This window comes from Nyctibius grandis, chromosome 24, assembly GCF_013368605.1.
Source record: "Nyctibius grandis isolate bNycGra1 chromosome 24, bNycGra1.pri, whole genome shotgun sequence".
Classification (NCBI taxonomy): Eukaryota; Metazoa; Chordata; class Aves; order Nyctibiiformes; family Nyctibiidae; genus Nyctibius; species Nyctibius grandis.
The window spans coordinates 5714194-5740536 of record NC_090681.1 but is presented as its reverse complement, the minus strand read 5'-3'; the positions used below and the strand labels follow the sequence as shown (position 1 = coordinate 5740536).

The 26343-nt window shown below is 45.5% G+C and overlaps 1 protein-coding gene across 7 annotated transcripts in view; it reads left to right on the top strand.

Moving 5' to 3' along the window:
• Positions 1–3741: 3741 nt before the first annotated feature.
• Positions 3742–26343, top strand: part of PUM1 (pumilio RNA binding family member 1) — an 80681-nt gene continuing 58079 nt past the window's right edge. For all 7 annotated transcript variants that reach the window (XM_068417605.1, XM_068417600.1, XM_068417604.1 and 4 more), the window contains exons 1-3: positions 3742–3835; positions 8019–8392; positions 23367–23435. In XM_068417605.1, coding sequence (XP_068273706.1) covers positions 8030–8392; positions 23367–23435 — 432 coding nt within the window. In that variant the 5' untranslated portion in view covers positions 3742–3835; positions 8019–8029. The remainder of the gene's footprint in view (positions 3836–8018; positions 8393–23366; positions 23436–26343) is intronic.

Genomic DNA, 26343 nt, shown 5'->3' with positions numbered 1-26343 from the left:
AAGCCGACACATTTTGAAAATACCCTGCATGAAAATCTCAGCAGGTTTTCACTTAGTTTAGAAAAAATCAAGTAATTCAGTGTGTTTTTTTTTTCTGGTGGCCAACAAAATTTTGCTGCCCCGCTGAAGGAATTGACACTGTGGGGGGAGATGCTCTTTCCTCCCATCTGGCTTTTCATTTCAGAGACCAAGTTGTCATTGAAATAAAAGTGCTGGACCTCCCTACACTTCCCCGAGGCTGGAGACAGCCAGGTCTGTCTGGGCACAGTACTGAAGTCACTCATCTTTGATTTATGGAATCACTCAATCTATTTTCTTTTCCAGCTGAATCCCCTGTCCTGTGCATGTGTCTTCTCTGTCGAGATGCGGGAAGCTCTGCTCCGAGGAGTATGAATCACAGCAGCGGTGGGTTTATCTGCTTTTAGACTAGAAGGCTCCTTCAAAGAGAAGATACTGTCATGTTGGGCATCGTGCCACCAGGAACAGTCTGGGCAGAGCATGGATGGAGGGTCTGCATTTGGGCATTTGGCTTTGGAAGTAACTTTGATGTTTAATGAAGAGTACAGTTGACTGAAGCCCCTTCTGTAGTCAACAGAGGGAGAAAGGCACTTCTAGAGAGTCATTCGGAGGTTAGGAGGACATCAGCCACTTTCTGGAGGCACCTTTTTCTCTTTGCAGGCTGAAGACAAAGTCCAGGATAACTTGTGCCAGGGCTGGTACGAGGTGAGCCAGGGCCAAGGAGCTGGGGAAGCCCTTGATGGCCAACGGTGTGACAAAGATCAGAAGGACATTTCTACCTCCAGAAGGTTTTTCCCATGGAAGTGGAAGTTATTTCACTGCCCACACTGCCTCCTCCTCCTGCTCCGCCTGCCCTCCGTGGCTCCGAAGTCTCCAGAGCAGCATGTTCTCCCAGTGGGAGACTTTCCATGAATTGCAACAAGCTGGGAGCTTGGGTAAGGTCTAAGGGACAAGAGAAGAGGATGGCAGCGGTGGGAGAGAGAAGAGGGTGTGGGAGGGACAGAGGTGCTGGAGGTGAGACCCAAACTCCGACTCAGTCCCATAGCCACAGAGCTGCGTGTCCCCACGTGCCATTTCTCTGGGCCTTTCTTCCTAAACCGAATAAACTAACTGGCATAAGCGGGTTTTAACCACTAATACTTTGTCCACAGGAGGACTCCTTCCCTCCCCCTCTCATTATACTGGTATAAATGTAATTATGCCAGGTATAATTAACAGAAATCATGTTTCTACTGTCAGCAAGCAGCCTGGGTGTGTGCTGCAGCCCGCTGCGGCATAGCTGTTATCTCTGGCTCGCAGCGGAGGGTCAGCACTGCTTGGGGACCACCGTGCTACTGCCAGCACGATAGCTGGGGGACAGGTGGCCCCTGGGGTGCTGAGGTTGCCAGTTTGCAAGCACGGCACCCCAAAACCTGACCAGCAGAAGCAGGTAGGGACCTGCCAGCCCTCCTTCCCCTGGGCTCCACAGTGAAGACACGGTGTGGGAAAGAGCTGCTAACGTCTCATGCTTCACACCCCAAATATTTGTCACCCAAGAGTCAATGCTGATTCTTGTATTAGCCTGGGATGTTCAGGAGATGTTGCAGAATGCAACCAAAGGAGAAGGGTGTCTGGACAGATGTGTTTGCTCCAGTGCCAAGATGACACAGTTTCACTAGTCACACCTTCACTACACCAAGAGGCTGGCCTTGCTCACACCGGTGGTGTTTTGGGGACGTTGCATGGTCCACTATGGCAGGGCAGAGCCAGGTTTAGGGCTCTACCACCTGGAAGGTGGAGAACTGCTCTGGCCTCACCACACAAGCGTGCTTCTGACGGTCTGGCTGCGTCACCGAGGCGGTTTCCTTGTAACAGGGCGGCGCAGCTCGGCAGAATGAGCTGCACCTTCGTTTGGGGTGCCCGCCAGAAGAACCTGCTGATGTTCCTACTCCAGTGAAGAGCCCAGGGGTGGCCAGGCCTCGCTAACAGGAGCTACTCGTTGCACAGGATCCACGCTGCAGCCATTGGTGGGGTGCTCAGGGCCCGACAGGGCTGCATGGCAGCAGGGCAGGGGGGTCCATGCCAAGTGCCATGCACACGTCTGGGCAACGTGCTGTTGCGGTGCAGCCAGCTGAACCCAGCAGAGCTGAGTTTATCACAGAGGGGCTTTGCCAGGTCAAATAAGCCACGCTGGTGCTGGCTGAAGAAAGCTTTGGGTGGCTACGCAAGGCTTGGCTTAAAAAACAGCATTGACAGCGAAAGCCTTTGCTGTTAATCCTGAAGGTCCCCTGTCATGCCCAGCCTGGGGTACTCAGCACCGCCCAGGCTGCAGCCATGAGCTGTATTTCCCCAGGGTTTTGGAGAGCGGCCGGGGTGAGGCCCTGCTTCCCCGCAAGCCCTGGCTGGCCGGGCTGCATGCCCCAGCGCGGCGTCTGGAAAAGGCAGCGTGGCAGCGGAGACACCCATCACCCCGGCAGCCCTTCGGGGAGAAAATGGACGCAAGCTACGCTGCCAGATCTCAGCTGGGTCTGGCCTTGCTCATGCTTTGATGACTGATAAACCGGGCTTGAAGTAACTTCTTGTACCTGAAACCACAACCCGCTTGCTTCGCCCACGAAAGCTCAGACTTCAGGGAAATCTCTTGCTGAGCCCTGTGCAGCCTGCGGGACCCCGTCGGCTGACGAAGCCCTTTGAAACGCTGCGCTGCTGCTTGTTTGCTCTCTGCGTGCATGTGAGGGCATGCCCCAAGCTGCTTCCCTGCACTGGCAGCTTCCTCCCTTTTTTCACGGGTGGTTCGCTTGCCTGGCTAGGAGGAGAGAAAATATTACATCTAAGCGTTGTTGCAGGTGCTAAATCCCCCCCCAAAACATAGGAGCCCAACACCCCAATGCAGGAGGGTGCAGAAAACCTACAGCGGCCGCTCCCGAACGAGCTGTCCCTTTAACATGGAGGTGTTACTGCAGAAACTACCTCTCCCAGAGTCCAGCGCTTTGTTTTACTGTCCAGACCGCGAGCCTGGCCGGCGCCGGAGCGGCGCAGGCTGGGGTGTGTAGTTTCCCCACAGCCCTGGCTTTGTGGGGAAGGGGAGTGGAGCAAGGAGGGATGGGATATGGAGGGAAAACACCTCAAAAATGTGCTTGGCTGCTGGTGCTGGGCTCGTAAAGGCGCAGGGCGAGGAAGAGCCGCTCTCCCTGCCCAAGCTGAGCTGTGCTTTGTGCCTTGGTGTGGTTCTTCACCACCTTTGTGTGAGCAGCCCGCGAGCGGGTGGCTGCTGTTTGGGGCAGGGGGGCTGGCAGCTGCCTGGTGGCCTCCCCACTGTGGCCCCGGGGGGCTGCGGGTGCCCAAGGCCGGGGGTGGTGGCAGCAGGGGGGGGCTCAGCCGCAGCCCCGTTAGCCGAAGGAGCACTGATGGTGGCAGAGTGGTACCGAGCACGGCCCGTGCCCTGCAACCCCAGCTGGGGCAGGGGCTGTGCTTAAAGCCTGAGAACCCCAGCCTGGGCCTGGCCTGGCCCCACGCCGGCCCCGGCCCGGCCGGGGAGCGGCGACACCCCGAGGGGAGACGCAGGAGGGAGCGGGGCACGGCCTGTGCCCCCCCCCCGCGGTGCTCCCGGGGCGGGTGTGGCGGGGAAGGGGCCGCGGGGCCGCGGGCAGGGCCCGGCCAGGCCCGGCCGGGGGAGCGGCGGCCCCGGCGGCTCTTGGAGCGGCCTCGCCTTCCCGGCGTGCAGCGCGGCCCCGTCCCCGCCGGGCCGCCATGTTGTCGGAGTGAAAGGCAGGGGGAGAGGCAGGCGGCGAGCGGCCTGGGGGGGGCCGAGATCCGTCTTCATCCTACCGCTCCGCCCGTGAGTATCGGCACCGAACCGGGCCCCCGGCGCGCCGCGCCCCTCAGCGGAGCCCCCGGTGGGGCCATATTGGTGGGGGGGGCGGGTGGAGCGGCGCTAGGCCGCCCCGAAGGCGAGTGGCGGCGGGGCGCTGCGCCCGGCTCTCCCGCCCGGCTCCTTGTCGGCGCTCGGGGGCCGGGGCCTGGCCCCCATTGTTACCGGGAAGGGGGGGCGCGGCGGGCCCCCGCCTCCCGTCAGCGGCTCCACGGCCGCTGCCCGCCGTACCCCGGCCGGCAGCGAGGGGGGTGTTATTGTTGGGGGGGCCACGGGCCCATCCCGGCCGGGCGGCGCCGGCGCCCCCCGCCTGCCTCCCCCCGGGCCTGGCCCGCCGCGGGGGGCTCCCCCTTCTCCCCGGGGGGGCCCAGCCCGGCCCGCTGGGAGGGCCGAGGCCCCGCTTTGTTGCCCCGGGGGCCCTGGCCCGCGGTGGTGTGGGGGGTGGTTGGGTTTCCTTCCCCCACCCCGGCCTTGGGGGGGTCTTTGGCGGGGCTGGGGGGGGGCTCGGTGTCCCTGGCAGAGGAGAGGGACGGGGCCTCGCGAATGGGAGGGGAGGAAAATGCAGCCAATACTTTTTGATGTGCTGGGTGACCCCGGGGTTTTTGTGTTTGTGTGGGTTTTTTTTTTTTTCCTTGTTTTTATCTCGTTTTCAAGTAATAACAGTCTTTAGCCCTTTTTAATTGCAAACTTCTAATTTTAAGAGTCTTGTCTCTTGCCTCAACCTGAGAAATACTCGATTTTTTTTTTTTTTTTTTTGGTCAATGTTTAATAACTTTGTTCTGAACAGAGATTTTATTCGACAGATCATGAGTAAGGAATTTCCTTTATTAAGAGTGAGGGAGGTGGGGTAAGGGGGTAGCATTTATCTTAAGGTGTTTTAGGGCTGGTTTAAGCAGTTTGGTTGGGGATCAATTTACCCGCTTCCTGCTGCGTCTCCCCAGGTTTTCAGGAAAACACAAGGTTTCACGTTAAAAGTTCTTGTAGGCCACACAGCTCTCGAACAATGGCTGCGCTTTAATTTCCAGTCTAACTTTCCAAAAAAAACCCCACCAAACCCAACCCAAACTCTCTTCTAGTTCACGATTGAACTTTTTGAAAGGCGCATCTCGTGCCGACTTAATTTTTTTAATATCGTCTGTTATTTTTAGAGGAATATTGAATAAGGGCAAGGAAGCTCCGGACGCATCTCTGTGCTGGATGCGGATTAAAGCTGCCTTATTCAACGTTGTCGCCACTTAAACTTAAAACTTGCTTGGAGATGTCTCCGAAGTTTTTGGTTTCTTGTGGGACGTCCCATAATCTAAAGGATTTTGCTTTAATGGTAACGCAGAGCGGTTTATTTACATGCTGTGTTTTTATCAAGGGAAACGGAAAACTGGCTGCTTGGTGTGCGTTGTAGCAGTTGTAGAAGCTCTTGTTTGGAAATACGTAACTCTTCCCAGCAAAAGGCTTACCTAGGAAAAGCTTATTATATATTTTTACTGAGAGTTTGGGGATGAAATTGGCCATTAGCAGCGACGAGTCTTGCAGCTGCCGGTTAGCTAATGAATGTGTGTTGTGTGTAGGTGACTTCACATATTTCTGATGCTCTGTGTGCTTTGAATGACAGGATTCAGCTGTCCGCTACATTTAACACGGCATTTCTATAAAAACACGTCTTGGAACTAAACTTGAACTACCCACAATGCTCTTTTCCCCTTTGCTCCCTTTCAAAATGTCGCCTTTGCCAAGTTTTTCTTCTCGCGTTTGGAGCTGCCTCGGCTGTATTGGACGAAAGAGGAAGCGTCTGGGAGCAGGAGGCACTCGTGCGAATCTTCGTAGTACCTTGACTGAGATTCTTCTAGAGTCTCAAAAAAAAAAACCCTCCTCAATTTTTAGAGTTACGCAATTATTAACGATCTGTGTGCAAATTAAACCAGAAGTGAATTTGTGCGGGTGAACGGAGGGACCTTGCAGCCCGCTGCCTTTTGAGGGGGGAGAGGAACCTTGTGGCTGTGCAGGTTTCCGCTTGCAACTTTGTAGGTTGTGGTATTTCCACTGCAGGCAGGGCTTGCCACAGTATATAGATACTTCAAACTTTTTGTGGATTCATAGTATCTTCCTATATTTCTTTTAAAGAAAGAACTTGTGACATCCTTTCATACAGGCTTCTCAGATTTCATTGTCTACGATTAATCTACACCCCAACTTGGTGATATGTGAATTTCTTAGCAGTAATTACTTAATTTTTTTTTCTTATTGCACAGAGGAGCTTTATTGCTTCATTTCATGTTATTGAAGTATTTTGATAATATTTATTAAAGGGAAACTGACTGGAGAATGCCATTAAATTGTGATATTGTAGTCTTAAAAATCAGAGAAGGTTTAGTAATATCAGGTGTTGTCACAGTGTTTTTTGAAGTATTTGGGGAAGGTGATTTCCAGATTTTTGAAAGCCAGAGGAGTTAGTTCTTTTGAATGTTATTGGTATTTCAGTTGTGAAGGTCTTTGTATAAAAAGCTTTGCAGAGTTGCTTGTTTCTGTGGCCACGGAGGCTGTGTGTGTGTGTCACCAGCTGCATGTTGTAGGGGCAATTAGAAAAATTTTCTCTCTGCAGTACTTGCAGTGTTTTTCTTCTGAATATTCACACTGTTCTCAGCGGGACAAACTTGACTGAGTTTGATCAAAGATAGGATTTGGATTTTTTTTGTGTCAACTGTCTCTCTCCCCTGTTAAACAACTGCTCTTGGAAGTTGCTTGTAGTTGTTCAAAGTTGCTTGTTTTGACCGTTGCTCAAAACTACTATGATGAGCAGAGGGGAAACAGAGCCGCCTTTCAGGCCGTCAGAGCTGCCGTGAGGATCAGGGCCAAGGTTTACAGCCACCAAGGTACAATAGTAAAAGCATTCTCGTGCTGGTATGCAGCTGTGGTGGGAGTCCACAAGGGCTGAACATTCCCCCACACACCCCAATTTCATCCTTATAACTCTCTGTGGTATTTGTGGGGTTGCATTTAGGGAACTGAAGTCATAAACTAGCAATCTTTTTAAAAAAATAATAATTCTGACTAGACCATGCCTTTAAAAACAAATTTGATTTGTGTGCGCGCTCTGCATTGGCTGAGCATTACATAAGAGGGGAAAACACTTTCCTGTTCACACCTGTAATATCTTTATTGCTCTCAAGATCAGCTGATAATGTTGTCTTAAAATAACAAACTTGTGTGGTTTTGTGCTGCTGGGATGCTATCAAAATATTTGGGGGATAGTAAATCAGTGAGTTGCTGTCAGCCTGGTCTGCCAGTTGTCTTCCTGCACGCGGATGATTTTGGGTGTATGCAAAACATTTGGGGTATTTTCAGTGTTGGATGGTTTCGACAACTCAGCCAGCTTTCCCCTGGTGCGGTCGACAGTGGGACGGGCACTGCTGGCTGCTCCAGCTCTGGAAGGTTCTGCCGAGATCCCAAGCACTGAGAGGTTAGCTGTGCTTTCTCCAGGGAATCTTGTACAGAACATGCTGGTGTGTTTTATCATCTCATGACCGAAGCCAGCTTCTGAGTTTGCAGGAAGAGTGCACGTTGTGTTTGGGACTTAATTAACTGTATAAGCAGAAATCCAGTATTTTAAGTTTGCATTTGGAAAAAACCCCAAACTGTTGCCTTGATGTTTTGCATGACTGAGTGAGCGCGTTGTGATACAGTGGGACTCGGGTATTGATTGAAGATCCGCCTCGTAGTTTGTCGGGTGTAAACAAGCACGGCAGGCACTGATGGTGTGATTTGTGTTCCACCGGGTTTTTCAGGGTTTTTTTTCTAGCAATCTTTTTCTGTAGCAGCACTCCAGTCGGTGTTTTGTCCATCACATAAATTGGCATTCTGATTGCAGTGTAATGGGCACCTTACATGAATCTTGTGTATACCGATAACACTTCGCAGCACAAAGTGTGGGGGTTTTGGCTAGCGTGCATTTTTAGATGATATTTTAGTTGCCGGGTTAATGGAGCAAATAACTGTGTTAAAAGGAGTCAGATTTGGCATCCTGATGTTTCCCTGCCAGTCACAAGATGGGTGTGTTATTTAATATGTAAAGCTGAAGCTGTAAGGATTTCATGTTTTCTTTTCCTTCTCTCTTTCTCGCCGTCTCTCCCCCTTCCCCTCACCACCCCCCCCGTAGGTGTTGGTGGAATGAGCGTTGCGTGTGTTTTGAAGAGAAAAGCAGTACTCTGGCAGGACTCGTTCAGCCCCCACCTGAAACAGCACGCTCAAGATACAGCTAATCCCAACATGCCTGTTGTATTGACATCTGGAACAGGGTCCCAGGCTCAGCAACAGCCGGCTGCAAATCAAGCGCTTGCAGCAGGGACACACTCCAGTCCTGTTCCTGGATCCATAGGAGTTGCAGGCCGCTCCCAGGACGACGCTATGGTGGATTATTTCTTCCAGAGGCAGCATGGTGAGCAGCTTGGGGGAGGAGGAAGCGGTGGAGGCGGCTATAATAACAGCAAACATCGCTGGCCTACCGGGGATAACATTCATGCAGAACATCAGGTAAAAAAAAAACAAAAGTTCAATGTTTCCAAACTCAACACGTGAGCGCATTGGGCTTACGACAGATGCTTTTAATGACACTTCTTAAAGCTTAAGCTGGTTGTGGTGCGGTTGGAATGGCAACAGTCGTGCTTTTTGTTTTCTCTTTTCAGGATTGCGGTGCCTTGGTAGCTATAAGCTGAAACGTTTCTGCTCTTGAGGGTGTTGAAATCCCGATCCGCTCTCTGTGACAGTCAAATGCATGTTTGCAAAATTTATCATTCCCTGTATTGATTTTTTTTTTTTTTTTTTTTTTTAATGTGTGAACCAGTGTAGCAGTGACTGCTGCTGCTTTTCAAATCTGTTGCTGTAGTTAAATAATTCTTATGTAATGGTATTACAAAACTGCCAATGCATGTAGGTTGAGCTGTTACCATTCCCAATATTGAAAAACACAGTTCTGGAAGTTGCTGGTAGCGTGTTTTCCTGGGTTTCTTTGCTTGTTTGTTTTCGGGTTTGGGTTTTTCTTGGTTATAATTGGGAGGGGAAGGAGCTATTAATGTGCTTCGCTGAACTGAGAAGAGCCTTAAGAATGTCATGAAACAGTGCTTTTAGAAACACAGCTAACTTCTTACAGTGACTGAACGTTTTTAAAAGGGGAGTGGGCCAAAATGTGTCTCAGTAGTGGTGTTTACTAGAAGTCTTTTCAGTAGTTGCATTGTCAGATGTGCTGCGAGTTAAATGAGTGTGTGACTCACCCCAGCTTTCTGTCTGTGACCTGTAACTCATCGGAAGAATGAGATGTGCTTCCTCTGCTAAGGGAGCAGAACTTAAGTGTAAGCACATTTTAAAAACGAATGATTCCCACAAATATTGTCAGAGCAGCAGACACAAAGCTTTTGCAACCTCTGTGAATCTCTCCTGCCTCTAGTTTTTCAAATAAAAGCCAACAAACCCTTGTTCCTCTGCTGTGCCTCCCCAGGGGATGTGTTGCCATCCGGACCATTTAAAAGCAAACGTTGCAGTGAATTTTGCAACCTCGGTGAAGTCAGTGTGTACATCAACAAAGAAGTAAACCCAAGTGCCCTGTTAACTTCTTCTGGAAGAAAAATCACATAAAATACTGCGATATGAACTAAGCAGCTAGAAGAATATTGTAGTTATTCCCTTATGTGGAAACACAGTATTTAGTTATCACTTTAAAGGGAAGAACTGCATTGAAATGAGATGTAATTTTTCTGTTAACTATCCAAGTTTTCAGTCACTAAATGTAAAACTTGTTTCAAGAGAACATCGATGGAAGAGATCTTAATGCGCTTTAAGTTGTGTAAGAAACAGTAAGCAAAAATTTATAATGGAAAGGCTGCAACTTTTAGTTTTTTTTAAATAAAAACTGTCGTGTGGTCTGGTGTGGAGGTGTTTGGGCAGGGACTGCTTTTGTTTGGACGTTTTGTGGGAAGATGACTTCATGAATTAAAATGAACGTCATAAAATTCTCATCCCTCTTTTCCTTCAACTTATACTTTCATCTTCCTTTCTCTAAAAATCCATAAAAGCAAAACCAACAAAACTCACTGGAGATGGGGTGAAGGGGATGCCCAGACCCTGAGTTCATTAAAAATTGTGCTGGTATTTGAACTTCTTTTTCTGCATTCTTTAATAACCAGAAAACTTAAACTTTCACTCAAAGAAAAGAGTCCTGCCTGTTAGAGAGACTTGCCCTGGTGTCAGTAGATGTGTTGCTTTTCCTCAGCTTGATTTTCTTCAGTAAGTTCTTGAAGAAAATGATACTAGTAATTGTACCACTTACTGAAAAAAGAAATCTAGTTAGCTTATAGTAGTTTAAATGAGCTTTTTAAAAATAATGCATGTATGCTTTGGAGGCAGAACGCTTCTGGTTTTATGGACAAAATACACCTGCAGGATTAAGCTCACAAGGTTGTGTGTGATGCTTTCTCTGTTTTTCCCCCACGTGTTCTGTGATCTGAAGCTCAAGAAATACCCACCATAATATAATGAACGTTGGAACCTTATCTGTTCTGCTTCCTGGTGGTTTTTTGCATTCAGTATGCATTTTTAAACCACTCTTTGTGTTTAATTTCTTCAAAGTCAACTCTTGAGATGGGGCAGTAACCCTTTTCTCATGTGTCTTATTTGATACCGTATACTCCACTGATTGCTGGGCAGTTTTATCTCTTTGTGTATTGCTTCAGCCTTTCTTGAGTGCTGCTTTTTCTATGATTCTCTGTTTGCCTCAGGGTTTTACTCATGGGAAGCAGAATGCAGGATATATGTAATCCTAACACTGCCATTGCTTTTGACTTCTTGGCCACCTCTGCATCTGCTTCTTAAATTATAAATTCCTTGGAGCAAGAACTGGTCTTATGCATGCAAAATGATTTAATTCAGTTTGGACTTAGCCAGGATAGAATTGAATTTGTCCTGCAAGAATAGAAATGGAAGGAAGTGCTGGGACATGCAGAGAGGTGAGGAATCATCATGGATGTCTTCTGAGTCTCAGTTTGTTATAGATACACTTGTATTACTGTACTTTTGATTTCAACTGTACTTTTGATTTCAAACTTTCAAAGATAACGCAGTGAGAGCCCTTGCCTTGTTGCCTTGAAGACTGGTTAGGAAGCTCAGTGGCTGAAAGATAATGGAAAGTTAGAAAAAATAATTATAGGGTAATATAGGCTAATGCCTGCCTAGAGCTTGGGAGGTCGTAATTAAAGGTAGAGGGATTTTTTTTAATTGTTGAATCCCAGTTTCTTCTTTGTTACATATGTAGACAGACATCTGTTTCTGTCTGTTGGTGATAATACTCCAGTGATTTTTACCAAATGATAGCATTTCATCATGTGTTATTAAATAGCTATGAGTGCTGTGAGTCAGAACTTATTTACGGGGTCCTTGCTTTTCATTTTTTTATTGTTCTGGCTGTTCCTCCTTGTCATTTGTTGTACTTTGACTAGCAGCTCTGAGAATTGAGCTGTGAATGGCTTTAGTAGGAGTGACTTAAGACAAAGTTTCTATGCTCCCAAGGAAGTAGATAATGTCCTGTTGTTGCAAACAGCAGGAAAATGCTGGTTCTTTTTGTATTTTACCTAGAAACTTTCTGTTCCCTATGCATTTTTCCCTTCTCCTGCAGAAGGGGAGGGAGGAATAATTATGTTTTTATATAAAATCAAGCAATTAAAGAGGCTACTGTCATTTTGCATATTTAGGTATCAAAGATAAGCCATCCACACAAATAGCATATATTATAAATTCCTCTTTGTTCTTGCAGACGCTGAAATAATGGTGAAATTGGACTTATTTTTTTCTAGATGGAAATCTTTGAACCCTAAGCAAACTTCCAGCTGTCTGCAGCTACAAATACTTAATCCCCAAACTACATGGAAGACACTTCCATCAGCCAGGTCTTGACTGCAAAACGTAGTCTTCTCTTTTTATCCACAACAGGCAGCAAGATGAGGTTAAGTGTCAAGGTCCACCAGTAATTCTAAGATTAAAACGGAAGGAGGTTTAGGCTGGTGTTAATCGACGATGCTTGATTACTTTTCAGGCTGTTCAGGCAGACAGTTATGCTTGTTGCACCAGGGTGTTTGTCCTGCAAAAAAATGGGCAGAGATCAGAATTTCACTTCAAGTAGGTGAGTGAAGAGGTACAAGATGACTCCTGATGAGTAGTGGCCTAGGTTGGATTTGTCTTGGTTATGAAAGGTTGCATATCTCATTATAAATCCAAACAGCCATCTACTACTCCTGAGGGGAATGAAGATGGTCGAGATACTCAGCTGGGAGAAGTTATCAACACTGAGCAGGCTTTTAGGAAAATGGGCTGGGTTTTCTTGGATGGCGTCTCTTGTGGCTTGTGCATGCGTGTATGTTCTTGAACTGCAGTGAAGCGAGAGTTTCTCTGGTGGTGGTCCCTTCTGAATTCCAGGGGATGGATATACTTAGACTGTCTGAATTGCAGTTAGGGTAATATGGGAGTTGCTTAGTAGAAGCAAATGATTTTAAGGATTTACTTTCTTTGAGAGCATGTTTAATTAATAATGTGAGACAATAGAACTCTGCAGGGATCGTCTTGTTGAATGTGGGGAATTTTTCACATATAGTTGGTGAAGAATAGTGAGAGCAACAGGGCTGGGACTGCATTTATGCTCAGTTTTGCCTTTTGGCAATGTGACCATGCAATTTCTTAACTGGGAACTTGCATTCAAGTGGAGACAGAAGGTAATTCTCCTGGCAGCTGCCCTTCTAGAGCACGGCTACTCAAACGATGCTGCTTGATGGTGTGAAAGTGTCTGGATTTGATGTCGTTTGACAATGCTTGGTGCCTGTTGGCAGGCACCAGGACCAGGGTTTGCCTTGGAGTCGTGGCAAGGTCCTCAAAAAAGATCCTGGAAGATAAGGAAGCAGAAGCTGTAGCATTAATTCTTCTAGAGTAAAATCCTATTTAAGTGACAGTTAACTCTTCAGGACAGAGATTTCCTCATCTGCCTAGGGAAAGCTCTGGAGTATGAGGGCTGCTGTGGTCCAAATAATGTGGCTTGTTGTCTGGGCTAGAGTTGAAGGCATGGAGCGAGCCCTTAATCACGTACACCACGTGGCAGAACATGTGGCTGTGTGCTTGAAGATCGTTTTCTGATGTATGTTTCATTAAATCTGTTGAATTTTCATGGGTACTTCCTTGTGACACAGTGAACTGGTTAGGGCTGGTCTTACGTTGACACTGAAATGGTTGTGCTAACTTGATACCCAGATAATTTAGAACATAATACCTCGCTGAAATAAAATGTCTAGTTTGGCTGACTTGTTTCGCAGAGATTTCTCTGTAGTAAAGGGAGTATCTTGGGGAAGGGGAATTGGAACATTTAATTTAGTTTTCTGCTTTACATTGCCCTTCAAAAGTTCCTCCTGAGACAGAAGGAGCATGAGTGGATCGGCTAAGTTGGATAATTAAGGTTGGATATTGGAAAATCCTTCTCTTGTACAGGGGAGAAGAACCACCCTGAAATCTTCAGAAAGTCACTTTAAGAATCTGCTTCCTCTGAACCTGGAGGTTTTACAGTCCCTGACAGGCAGTTGCAAAGATATCTGGCTTCAGCTGGGATTGCACAAGCGACCTGATGTGCTGGCTTTGGGATTTCTCTGTGGTATATTGTCTTTGTATTGCACGTCCTTGCTGTGGTGCTTGCTCAGGCAGAGCAAAGATATTTTCGCACTATTGAATTTGCAAATTTGAATGCTTCAAGAAGTCTTGAAGTATTTCAGTTAATATATTGTGCCCAAGTGTGTTTCAAAAGAGTATAGCTTCTGCTTGTTTTCTTCCTCCACCCTCTGCGACTTTGCTTTCCTCTTATCAGCTCTGTTGTGGTTTGCTGAGTTGGTGTGACCTATCGGTGCTTCTGCAGAACAGGTTGTGATACTCGTAGTATTTTTGTAAATGGGTGGAACTTTACATAAGATACGAACCATACAATCCACCCACAGCAGCCTCTTCCTTGCAAACTGGCACAGTTAATTTCCGCTGCTGATCGGAAAGCTCCTTAACAAAGAGCTGTTCCAGAGCATTGAATCTAGTGTTGCCTGTGTCTGAAAACTTGGGTATAGGTGGATGCTGAGACAATTTTAAAGCTGGCTCCTCCGAATGATGATCTTGCGGGTGTGCGAGGAACAAACTTGCCTTTGTGTGCGGATATCATGTGGTGCTGCGCTCCCTCCCGTCGAGTGATCTGCTCTCAGATATCGCGTTACTCCTCTTCCTTTGTTAAGGGTAACTTTTGTTCTGGGGCAGTTGTTTTTATTGGGAGCATCTGTCTGTGTTACTTACCTTGTACTGAAACTGCCCCTCAGACCTTGATTCTGCGCTGGGGTGAAACTCGACTGTTATTAAACTCTCAAATTAGCCCTTCGCCCTGCTGCCAACGGTCGGTGTGGCATGGGGCTGCTCGCATCTGTTTGTGACAGAGGTACTGAGCTTGGCACTGGGATGAGACATTGCTGTGTCCCTTCTTCACACCTTTTTCCCTCTGAATTTAAACCTCAGAAGGTCAGAGTAGGGGTGGGAGTGAAAGGAAAAGCCTTCCCAGGGGTCAAACGAGCCAGAGCTTAGCATATCCCTGAGTGCTTGCACAAAAACATTGATCCTTGCGTGCATCTGGGAAGCAGAAGATGGTTTTCCCAAGGATTGCCAGCTCCAGAGGGGCAAAATTATGGTTGTGTCTTCTGTAATCCAATATTTTGGAAGTTTGCACCCCAACATGTGCCCAAGACATCGCAGAATAACCTAAATTCCACATTAATGAAGCGCTTCCCTCTGTGAATAAAATCTGAGGAAAAACATAATTAGCTAACTAAGCCGAGCCATTCTGAAGGGCTGCCTTTCTTGCGTGTATTCCTGTACCCTGAATCATTAATCATCTTGGCTAAACGCCACATAAAGCATTAACCAATCTGCAATTTCAATAGCTTTTTGCTTCAAACGCTAATGGTAGTAGCAATTCTAATGATGAATCCTTTACTACAAAAATAGTAGTTAAACCACGTAATCCTATCTAATACTTGTGACTTCACATTCTTTCTTTACCGACTATTGTTGTAGGAGAGGACTAAAAATAGTGCTGTAATCAGTTGGTGGAACAACATATTTTAACCCTTGATCTAGTTGTTAGTGGCAAGCCCGTTGTTGACAGTGTGCGGTGCTTTTCTTATTGTCAGCTGGTAAATACCTTTTTTTTCTCTCGCAGATACTATATATGAGTGTGTGTGTATACATGCAGGGTAGATTTGTTTTAAATAACGTGCTGTGTGAGCTGCTCAAACAAGACAAACGCAGGCAGTCTCCTACAGCTGAGTAGGAGGCATTTGTTTCCATCTGAAATTTGTAAACCTTGGGTTAATTTAAAAAGCTTTAACAACTTGTGAGTATATAAATCAAGCGCTACGAAGTATTTAGGCTGTTCAACCAGCCATTTTTTTTTTCTCCTCTTCATTCTAAGGATGTTTTATTCAGGCAGCAGCCTGAATATTTTTGATATTTTTGTTCTTACTACCTCAGTCCCAGTGTTCTTGTAGTAATGTTGACATTTTTTTGAGGAATGTTTTACTAAAAAATAAAGAGGTTTTGGATTTTCTTTTTTCTGTTACAAATTGAACAAGTCTTAAAATCTGGAGGCCTAATGGATGGAAACTTTACATGACACTTGCCTTTTCACGCTTGCAGAGTGCACGAGTTAAAAATAAATAAATATCCAAGTAATAATCACACTTTTGAGGTGCTCTAGGTAAGCACCTGTAATGTGCCTGTGCAAACAGGGGGAACTTGGGATCTCTCATCTCTTGTCTTCTCACGGCAACAACCGAATGTTGTTCGTCTTAGGAGCTGAGAAATCCTCACATTTTGATCTATCCTGACAAGCGCAACAGTAACACAATTTCCCACATTACTTTGCAGGAGTAGAAAAGCAAAACAAGTGGTCTCACAGCAAGGTGATCCCATCAAGCTCGTGCAGAGCTTAAATTGTCAGTGAGCTCCCTCCAGACTTGCCAGGAACACAGCCAGCGTGAGCGAAGGCTGAGGAATGAGCCCTTCCCCCGGGATCTGTGGTCCCAGCACCCGGCTCTTGCCCGTGCTTTTGTTTGCCAGGATGGCAGATAAGTTTAGGGTGCTTCGCCCAGAATTCCTTATGGTGGTATCTGTGGGATACCCTGGAGTTCGTTTGCTTGGCTGGCAGGACTGAAGGCTGCAGTCGGCCCTGTAATTTACTGTAGATCAAAGAAATTTTGAAAGCAGCTATTTACATGTTCCAACTCCATGAAATCCTGTCTTTGCGGTGCCTGGCCTAGCTCGGTTTTAGCAGATGCTGGCCTGGGGGTTTTGCTTCCTGGTCAGAAGTAGAATTGGGGGAGAGGGGTAGGGGGAGAGGGGTAGTGGGAGAGTAAGTGCTCTAAGGTGAGGGAAGGAGAGCTGGGGGCTAGATAGATCCTGGCATGCGAAAGTGCTGGGGAAGGAGAAAGGCAGCCTTTGAAATGGGGCCACATGGGGAGCGGCGTTAGGGAGAGGGGAAGTGGAGAAACTGGAGAGCCGAGGCTTACAGAAGCAGCCTTGTCGTTTGCTTTGGTTACCCTGTTTAACATAATTGGCTTAATAGAAATAGATAGTTTAAACCCTCTTCAGTCGCCGTTACCACTAATAAATGCAGATGTTTGACCTGTTTAATGTTGTCCAACATCAAAAAATAAATTAAAAATCATAAACCCTCAGGCTTCGTGGTGCACTTCTAGAGACAATTTTTTTAGATCATCAGCTAGAATATTTCTCAGCTTCTTTTTCTGCAGAGGAGTTTCTAGTTTGTTTGTTTGCTTGTTTTCATTCCTGTATGTTTGGCTTTTTTTTTTCTTTGTTTAATTCCACCTGACCTTTCTCTTACTGGGAAACATCACTTGCATAAGGAGGAAGAAAAAATCCTTTGTGATTAAGAGTGAAATTTAGCCTTTGATAGTCTTGCCGTGTGTCTGTCTAGGTGAATATAAATTCTACATAAAAGAGGATTCCTTAAGATATAAGGCTAGTGTACAGTCCCCCGAGATACCTGCAGACCATGAAACGTGATACAGTATTACACTTTGAATTTATATGTAAAGGTCATATTAGCAACCATATTTGCTTAATATAAGGTGCAGTATTAACACTGATCATTGACATTAATATTTACTTAAACTTACAATTCAGCTACTTTGCTGGTAGCTATCAGTTTGGGGAAAAAAAACACCTTGGATTATTCTAGAATAAAAAATATAGGACTGGAAATCCGAAAGGTAAATACACTGTTGCTCTCCCATTAATTTGTTAGGTCCTTCAAACCCCTGTTTAGTAATCATAAGGACAGTTTGAGGCCCCGGTTCCTGTTAATGTAACTGACTACAGAATTCCTTTTGACAGTTGCCATTTAGCCCTGTGGGCCTTGTTGTTTGCGAGGTTAAAATTAACTGGAGTTTTCGGTACCAGCAGTGCAGCGTGTCCTGTCAGGTGCTTGGGTTTATTGCTTCTTTCTTTGGGCATGATGGTGCTTTCGCAGGTTTCCCTGCTCATCCTTTGCTGCCTTGCAGCTTTTTAGTGCTGGGGACATCAAACCCTGTTTTGGGATGGCTTGTTGGAGGTGTAACAGAAGAGGTTTGGTCCTGGTTTATGTTTGTAAGTTGTCCCCTCTGCTCTCACCCTCTCTCGTGGGTGATTCGGATCCTTGGGTCTTTGGTGATGCCTGGGATGATTGCCTGAGTCTGCTTTGAAAGGAAAAAGTTCCTAAACTTCTAAATACGGCTACGTCTGTGACAGAGCATGTTTTGGGGGGGCTCAGAGGCGGGGAAAAGTGTCTTGCCTGGGTTTGTGGTGTGGTGGGTGAGCTGCAGGTCCAGTACAAAATGGTACCAGCGCATGGAACATCTCCAGCTGCTGGAATATTGCTGTTTCTGTTTCTGGTATAGCGATACAAATTAAAAAGTGTTCCAGATACGGACAAGGACTAGTGACTGTGTAGCTTTGGGAGCAGGAAAGCATTTGCTTCTGAGTTGCTGTCATTGAATTTTGCAGTGGTGAGGCCCTCTGATCTTATTTTTAAAAAAAAAGTAGTTGTCCTGTGTAAGATAGCTACCTGACATAAATTAGCTGCGTGCTGCTTGAGGGGTTGGAAAATCCACAGCGAATATAATTCAGCGCAGAGCTGCTGAGAAGCTCTTCTGCTGCGTGGGAGGTTGAGTTTTGAAAGTGGCCATTGACCTAGAGAGAAATTGGTTTGCATTGTTGCAATGTGCAGTAGGTGAGAGCAGAAAGCATTGTGTTCTGTCTTGTCCTCTCTAAAACAGGCGGTGGGCATCTGCTATTGAAACTTGGAAAGGCTTCTGTAGCCTCAGCGTGGATGAGGCCAAGGGGGTTTTATTCAGGAGACTGAAAATAAGATTTGGAGGTCTGACCTAGAGTGCCTGGGTAATGAGTAATACAGCTGCCTCTCGCGTGTTTTTCAGAGCAAAGGTGAAAATTGGTTAAGAGGGCTTTTGAGATGCTGAATTGACTTCAGCCTCGGCGAAGCGAAGCGATCTGGTGGGTTCACTCCAGTTCCTCGGTGTGGCTCGTAGTTAGTGCGCCGGGCGAATCCGCTTTGGGGAATGCGCTTCCTCCGTGCAGGCAGGAGATTATTCCTGAGTCAGTGAAGTGGCTATAAGCTGGAGCGTGTTATAGTGACACACATTCATATATTAGTGTGCGTGGAAATTACTCTTCTTGAATGAGATTCTCATTAATTTTGGTGAGATTTACATAATTCCTGAGTGCATACACAGCATTTAATGTGAAGGGGAGGGATGGTCTTGTGCAATGAAATTGCTTTGAAACTCTCGTTCACTAGCAGTGTTGCTGATGTTCAGAGCCTTAATTTTGTTAAGCAGGCTTCAAAAGCAAGCTTGCACGTTGTCTGCCTTATCAGAAAGAACGAGTACTCTTGACAAGAAGGTAGGGAGGTCTGTTCTTGGTGGTTGGAGAGGGTGTGCACTCTGCATTTTGCTTTGCAGAGGCGGCGTGCCTGGAAGAGGCTGAAACGGGGGTGAGACTGAGGGGTGCTGCTGGCTGAGAGCAGGAGTCAGGTTTGGTTGGATCACTTGGGAAGCAGTCAGGACTACAGCTGACCTCTCTTCATGTGATTCCTGATGTTTCTCGAGATCACCTCTTCCTCCAAGGAACCAGGTTGTCATGTCATAGCCAGATGTCAGGGCATCGCTTCCCTGTGCAGCCAGTTTATCTTGGCGTTGTCTTCTGGATTTTTTTCAAGCCAGATTTTATGGTAATCAAATCTCATTGATGTTAGCGCTCATCTGTAAGGAAGTTCTTTCTCTGTGGACCTCCTTGTTTCTAGTGTTTACACCATCGTGACTCTACGTACCTGTGTTCATTATACATCAGTGATAGGTTTCAGGAATAGATCCCAATCATCTGTATCATTTAATTACCAGTTCAGAGTATTGCCTGCCTTTTGGAAGACTAAGGTGTAGGTAGTCATGACTTTGGCTTCATGTTCTGCTGTTTCAAAAGCTGTTTGTTCTTCTTTCAAAGGTAAATGAGGGAGCCCTGTGATATTTGTGCGTACTGTGTAGGAAAACGAGGTGAAGAGGTGTTGCTGTTTAATACTATAGAAGTGGGGAAATGAGAAGATGACCTTTTGGGTACGGTCTTTGAAAACTGAATAATAAATTAGCCGGTATTACAAATAGATACAGTGATCAGTGGAGATAAAGGAACTATGTGACTGAAAGGGCCTCAAAATTGGTGATTATGTACAGCTTGAGCATACAGTGTCTGAAAGTCAGGCATGAAGACGTGATTTAGAAAATGTTTTAATCCATAATTGTTAGGATTGATGAAAGAGAGATGATTAGGGATGTGACTTAAATATCTGTAATGAATAATTTCTTCCGTTACCTGAGCTTTGATAGCACATAGAGAAGCCAATATTATTTTTTTCTGCTTTTGATAGTGACTGGGATAAAGTATATTTGGGAAGGAGATGGAGGCAGCCTGTTTCTACTGTGTATCATTTAGCAGGGAGGTTAAGATGGCAATTTGCAATCTAAGACATGTTTGAAGGACAGCTTCCTTCAGACCCTTAAGAGAGGAGTGAAAATAATAGCGCTTCGTTAGGTGTGCAGCTAAACCAGCCAGGTGTGAAACAGCTGGAGTGCACTTTGCTTTCATGTTTATCCTGCGTTTTGCCTTGGTCTCTGTATCAGCTCTGTAGTAATCAACTGTCCTGGCATCGTTTGAAGACAAACATGCTTTTCCACCCTGGAAACGGACAAATGGTCAACACTGAGGAGGGCTATGTGTGCTTACTGGAGTGCAGCTCTTAGAGAAACAGGAATTGCTGAATTGTTGTGGTTGCTGGTAGAGGATCATGAACTTGCATTGAAGGCTTTGACCGTGTTGGAGATGATGTCGTTGTTAAGAGTTACACAAGCTTTAGCTTTTCCACCAAAAATTCAGGCCAGCATGGGAGCACAGCTTCACACGTGGATGTAAATCACATAGTTGTGCTGCTGTAATTGGTTTAACGAGATGATAACACATTTTTCCACTCAAAACGAATACTTGAACAAGACATCAGTGAAAATGTTCTTGCATCTCATGTGAATAAATAAAATACATGATTCTGGCATTTCTAAAAATGTTTGGTGGAGTAAAGATGGCCAGGTAACATGCTGAAGTACCGTAAAGAAGGGTGAGAGAGGGCTGAGAAGTAGAGTTCATTCTTGTTTCGAAGCTGCCTGCGTGTTCTGCACGGGGCTTTCACCAGGGATCGTAGTGCACCGGGGGCTGCGAGGGGAGCAGCTTGGCAGCGGGGAGTCGCTAGGGCTGGGGTATGACCAAAACAAAATACAAATGTCTCTTAATATCCTTTTGATTTATGCCAGGAATGTAATAATTATATCTTTCTTACAGCTTTGTTTTGAGATTCCCACAGCACGTCATCCACCTTTGGGAGTTTATTTGTTTTGGCAAAGTCGGGGGCCACACGCTAAAGCAGCCTCTGTTTCTGCACTAGCACTTACCACAGCACTGCGAGTCCTGGATCAGTGCCATTGCGGCTGCATCTGTGGTTTGCTGGGACACTGCTTTAGCAGAGAGAGTAATGAACATCACCTCCTGAATCTCTTTGTAGAGCTTTTCTGTTCCTCGGATGGCTCATTGAAATAATAATTTGCTGCTCTTCAGCTTTTGTGGCTTAGCATGTCTGGGGGCTGCAGCACTTTCCATGAGTTCAGCTTGAAATGCTTCACGGAAGAATTTGGTCTATTAACTTCTGTCTCACATGAGGCAACCGAGATATCTTTGCTGGCAGGGTCAGTGATGGAGTTGACAGCAAAGGAAAGTCTTTGGTGTTGCCCTGCGCTGTAATTTCTGGAAGGTGGAGTCCTGTTTTCACTCTGTGTGTTCGTGGTTGATGTGATAAGCGTCACCGCAGAAGGTGGCAAGACTGAGGCATAACTGAAAATAACTTTGAACTGAGATATAGTAATAAGAGGATACCTTGTTTTTAAACGGAGATTCCGTGTGACTGGCCATTGAGGATTTGCAAATTACATAAATACGTATTAGATAATTTAACAATGTGTCACTAATCTTTTGCAAAGTCGTGTTGTCACAGAGCAGTAGAAGAATTCAGAGTGGAGGGGACTTCTGGAGGTTGTCGGTAGTGCTTTCCCTACATCTGATATTCTTGGATGAAGTCTATTGAATCTTGTTTAAAAATAGAAATAAAGCGTAATCGCAACAAAGTCTTGACTTCGTTCTGCTGGAAATAGTGGCATGAGTATCAGAAGTCAGGGCCAAGGTTAGCGAACATGGTGTAACTGCTTACAGCGCTGGTCACTGGCAGGGTGGTGCATTAGCATCTAAACCTGTTTTGGGTTTCTTTTATCCTATAAATCACCCACCACGTATTACTGGGTTCCTTCCCTTGGCCTGGAGGAGGCTGCGTCCAAATCACCTGCTGTGTCTTCAGTGGTGACATGACTAAACACTGCGTATTAAAGAGAGCCCATAAAGGACTGCAGTGAATAGAGCGTGTGGGTGACTCACGGATAAGTGTTTTACAAACTATTACCCCTGCTCTAGAAGAAAGGTGTATCGGATCTGTTGGGTTGCAGTGATTATGTAAACACTGAGTAGGAGGTGTGTAGTGTTGCTTATGTGCCATGGTAAGTGTTTGTGGCTGTTGTAATAAGCACTACTTTGCTAGAGGTGTGTTATCTGAGGAGGGCAATAATTTGTTCTGAATCCTATCACGGGGTTGAACTTCTGTGCTTTGCCCTCAAGTCCTTAGTTGTTTTTTTTTTTCCTTTGCTTCTGCACGTGTGCTCAGTGGCTGCATCTATCAGGACTTGCCTGGGTGAGATTTGGGGATGAAAATCAGAAGTGTTTTCTTGAGTTTTCAACATATCCGACTTACTTGGCTAACAGTTTGAAATTGCTGCTGGTTTTTATGTTCTAATTGAATCAATTTTCATCAAATCGTGATCCAAAGCAGAAGCAGAAAATGGCACAACTCCCCAAGTAAATGGATAGCTGCAGGTCTTCCGGGTGAGCAAGGTCAGTGTCACCTCCCGGGGCCGTCCCCCTGCTCCCGCAGCCCCTGAGCTCTGCCCTGTGTGAATCTGGAAGGACTGCTTCACTACTGCCCTTCCCTTGCCTTAGCTGGCAAGTCTTGGGGCCCCCAACATAGCCACGGAGCTGTGTGGCTGCCATGCACACAGCAGCAACCTCTTGGGAATGAGGAAAAGGCCGTACCCCATCAGGGGTTTTCTTAGGGTGTTTTGCACCCCGGTTTGTGCTTCTGGATTTCCACTTCGAGACGTTGTTGTGGGGACAGTAACTAAACGAGACTTTGTGGGGACAGTAACTAAAAATTGGCAACTGATCTTAAGGCATTGCTCTCCTTTCTTCATCCCCACCCCCATTTCAAATGGCGTTATTTAATTTAATTTGCTTTTTGTTTCTACCGTTGTGCTTTTCTCTTTCATATCAATGTAACTTGAATATAAACCTGCCTGTGTTATCCGAGTCTTTACTTGATTTTCACCTGAAAGGGAATGATGCTGACTCGCTCGCTTATGCATTGACTCCCTCACTTGAAATCATGCACCTCACTGTGAAATATTAGTCTCTGCAATACACTTAGCAAAGGCAGTTGCGTTAGGCTTTGTGTGCCTTAAAAGTAATAGCTAGTTTTTCCTTTTTTTGTGCGTGTATAAATCTAACACTATAAACATTGTAGCTTCTGGGAGTCTTAAAGGTAAGTCATCTTTTGGAGCTCAGTGACCTTGTTATATGCTGTAATAGAGAATGTAGCATCAGAAAAATTGCTATACACTATGATTATTATTAAGAAAAAGAAATACAGGCATTTCCTCATGTATTTTTCTTGCCCATCTATAAATAGGTGCGTTCCATGGATGAGCTGAATCATGATTTTCAAGCGCTTGCTCTGGAAGGACGGGCTATGGGAGAGGTAAGTGAAAGGCCTATAGAAAATAATCTGTGTATTTTGGGGGGAGGAGAAAAAAAAATAACAGTTTTTGAGGCTGCTGGAATGACTCTGAACTTGAGAGTTCTCCATTGTGACTGTGAAGCTTGTGTGTGTGTGTGTGTGTGTGTTTAATAAAATAAAAACCTGTCAGGCTGGAATACATCTTAGTAGGAGGAACAGCTAAGCCTTCCACCTGTTGTATCATCAAACAGGAAAATGGTGGTTGTAAAAGAACAGTTAGAAATATGTCTTGTGACAAGTGTTACAATACTTGCAGCATGTTTATTTTGGGATCTGGTGATCTCAGACCCCATAATATTGTGGGTTTAGTTGTCTGGCATTGTCTGCTGCCCTGTTTCCACTCCTGGCCACCTTTTGGCTCTTGTCATAAAGCACAGGACTGTGTTTAACGCTTAAAGTAGCCGAGCAATGTAATCAAGGGGTGCAGAAGTGATAAGTGCTTCGGACAGGTCAAAGGACTGAAGTAGGAGTTGTCAGATAATGGGCCCTTCAGTTCTAACTTTACAGAAACCCAGTGAGAGTTATTTTAACCTCAGAGCACAGTAAGGAGGTGGCAGATTTGGGCCATTGGTTTTCTTTGAAAAGAGAGAATTTACCTGTTTTTAGAGTGACTGGAAAGGATAGCAAGTTACTGTAGCTGGCTGTGTTAGGTTCCTGAAAGTTGGATGTAAACACTTCTTTTCCTTGCCCTGTTCCCTTTTCCTTTATAGTCAGTCCCTGTAGAGGCTTGTGGAAGAACAGAGATGAGAAAATCATGTCATATAGGAGGATATTAATGTATGACAGGTTAGCTTGATACAGGTCTGTTGTTTGGAGAGCCTTCCTTTTTGTGTTGTCTGTCAAGTTCAGACTAGTTTATTTTCTCCACATTTAGTCCATCCTATCTCTGTTACCTTGTTTATAAGCCAGGTTAAAAATAAAAATAAAAATCCCTAGACCCCAAAATTATTGTTTTGGAGAAAACAGCAAACAAGGACTACTATGTGGCGGGATTCAACTACTATGTGGTGGGATTCATAAGAAGGTACCCTCCCTCAGGTGAAAAACCTCAGGGAATTCATGGTGCTTGCAGCTTAGCTTCTCTCTTCCTTCCTTCCTTCTCTGGAAGATCGTAATACTGAGTTGCATTTTAATTTGATGGCACTTGATAGTAAAATCTGTTTCTCTAGATTTTATTAACCTACATTGAGACTATTGACTAAGAGTAGAGGAAAATGATTTACAAAGAAGAAAACATGACATTAAAAATCGATCTGAAGCTGCTGAAAAGCAGCTGATGTGCCTCCATATGAAGCATGCTAGTGGAATGATGGGGGTGTGAGTGTTCTGTGAATATTATTTTTTTTAACACCTCACTTGGGCAAGACGTTCATTTTCAGATATAGAGCGTACAGGCTCTTGGAAAACCTGTTAAAAGTACAGCACTTGTTTTGTACTTAACGTGGCATTACATCATGTTAGCTTAAACACCTGAAGGTGTTCCTAAATATGCTGAGTTTTACCAACTCTTCCTTTATTTAGCCATTTCTTGAGAGAAGTGAGTTTGTGTTGGTTTTGTTGGAGGATGTGAGGTTTGCCTTCTGGTGATGACCCACCTTTCCCCTTCCCCCCGCCACTTCTTGTAACTGTGATGCAGAAAGTTTTGGAGATGGCATCCTTCTGTCTCTGGGCTTTTCCACATGCTGGAATGTGCATGTTTTTCCAGGAAAGGTGACATCTCACCCTTCTCTTTAAACTAAGACACTATTTCTTGTTTCTCTTGGGGTTTTTCTCCCTCAGTCCTACAGTTTCCTTTCTTTGTCCATTGAATTTTCTCTGTATTTCCCCAAGGTATTTCACCATAGATCCAGCTGGCTGATTTAAGGGAGCTATGTAAGCTGAGATCCCCGCAGGATATGCGGATTGGCTTTCAAGACCGTGTTCTTCACCTACAGACTTTGATTTTATGCAGCATGCCCTATCTGTGTTTAGATGCAAGGCACTCTGTGTCTTCCCTTCCTCCTGCTCCTGGAATGTGAAGGAAAGTCGTGGAGAAAGTCAGTGTACTAAGAAAAAAATTATGTCTGAAATAAATGAGGAAAAGAGCAAATTTGATTTGTGTTTCTTGATCTTGTGTCTTCTGAGTCTTACCTGCAGCAAGTGTCAATAATCTCATACTTTGAGTTGGTAGTGAAAAACCTGGAGGAGAAGGATGAGGAAAAGAGTGTTTACGCATTTAGTGTATCTCTCTATCTTGTTTTCTCACTTCTCAGTAAGAAACATCATAATAATTTTAGTGATTTAAGGAGTTTGTGCTTCTGAAGACATCAGAGCTTTTTTTTTAAAGGGCCCTGTCAAACAATTAAAAGTCTTATCTGCATTTTGACAGCAGGGTAGATAATACTTGGTGATGAACAGATATCCTAATGTAGGAGAATTAAGAATAGTTTAAAAAAACCCCACAACTTTCATCTGCCTTCTGGCTGTTTCCATCTTCAAAATCCCACCCTCCCCCCACTGCAGCCAGCCGTGTGCCCCCCTAGATTTCTGTGCGAGTGGAAGTGTGATACTCTCTCAAGCATGAGATTGAAAAGAAGAGCCACAGAAACCCTTTTGCTCCGCTCTAAGATGGAAGAGATTCAGGCTGTTGATAGCGAACGTGGTCGGTAATGTTGGTAGTAGCCTTCTAAAAGGGGTAGCTGTTCTCCCCCTTTTTTTAGCACCTTGTCCAGGTTGTTAGATGTAACGAAGGACGTAATCTTGGAGCCTTACTACAAGCCCCATTAGCATAATGAAATCTTCCCTAGTCTTGTATCAAACTCCCCTTCTCAGCAGATGTTGAACTGGAAAAGAATAAAAAGCGATGGTGTCTAGCAGTTGGTGAAGGAAG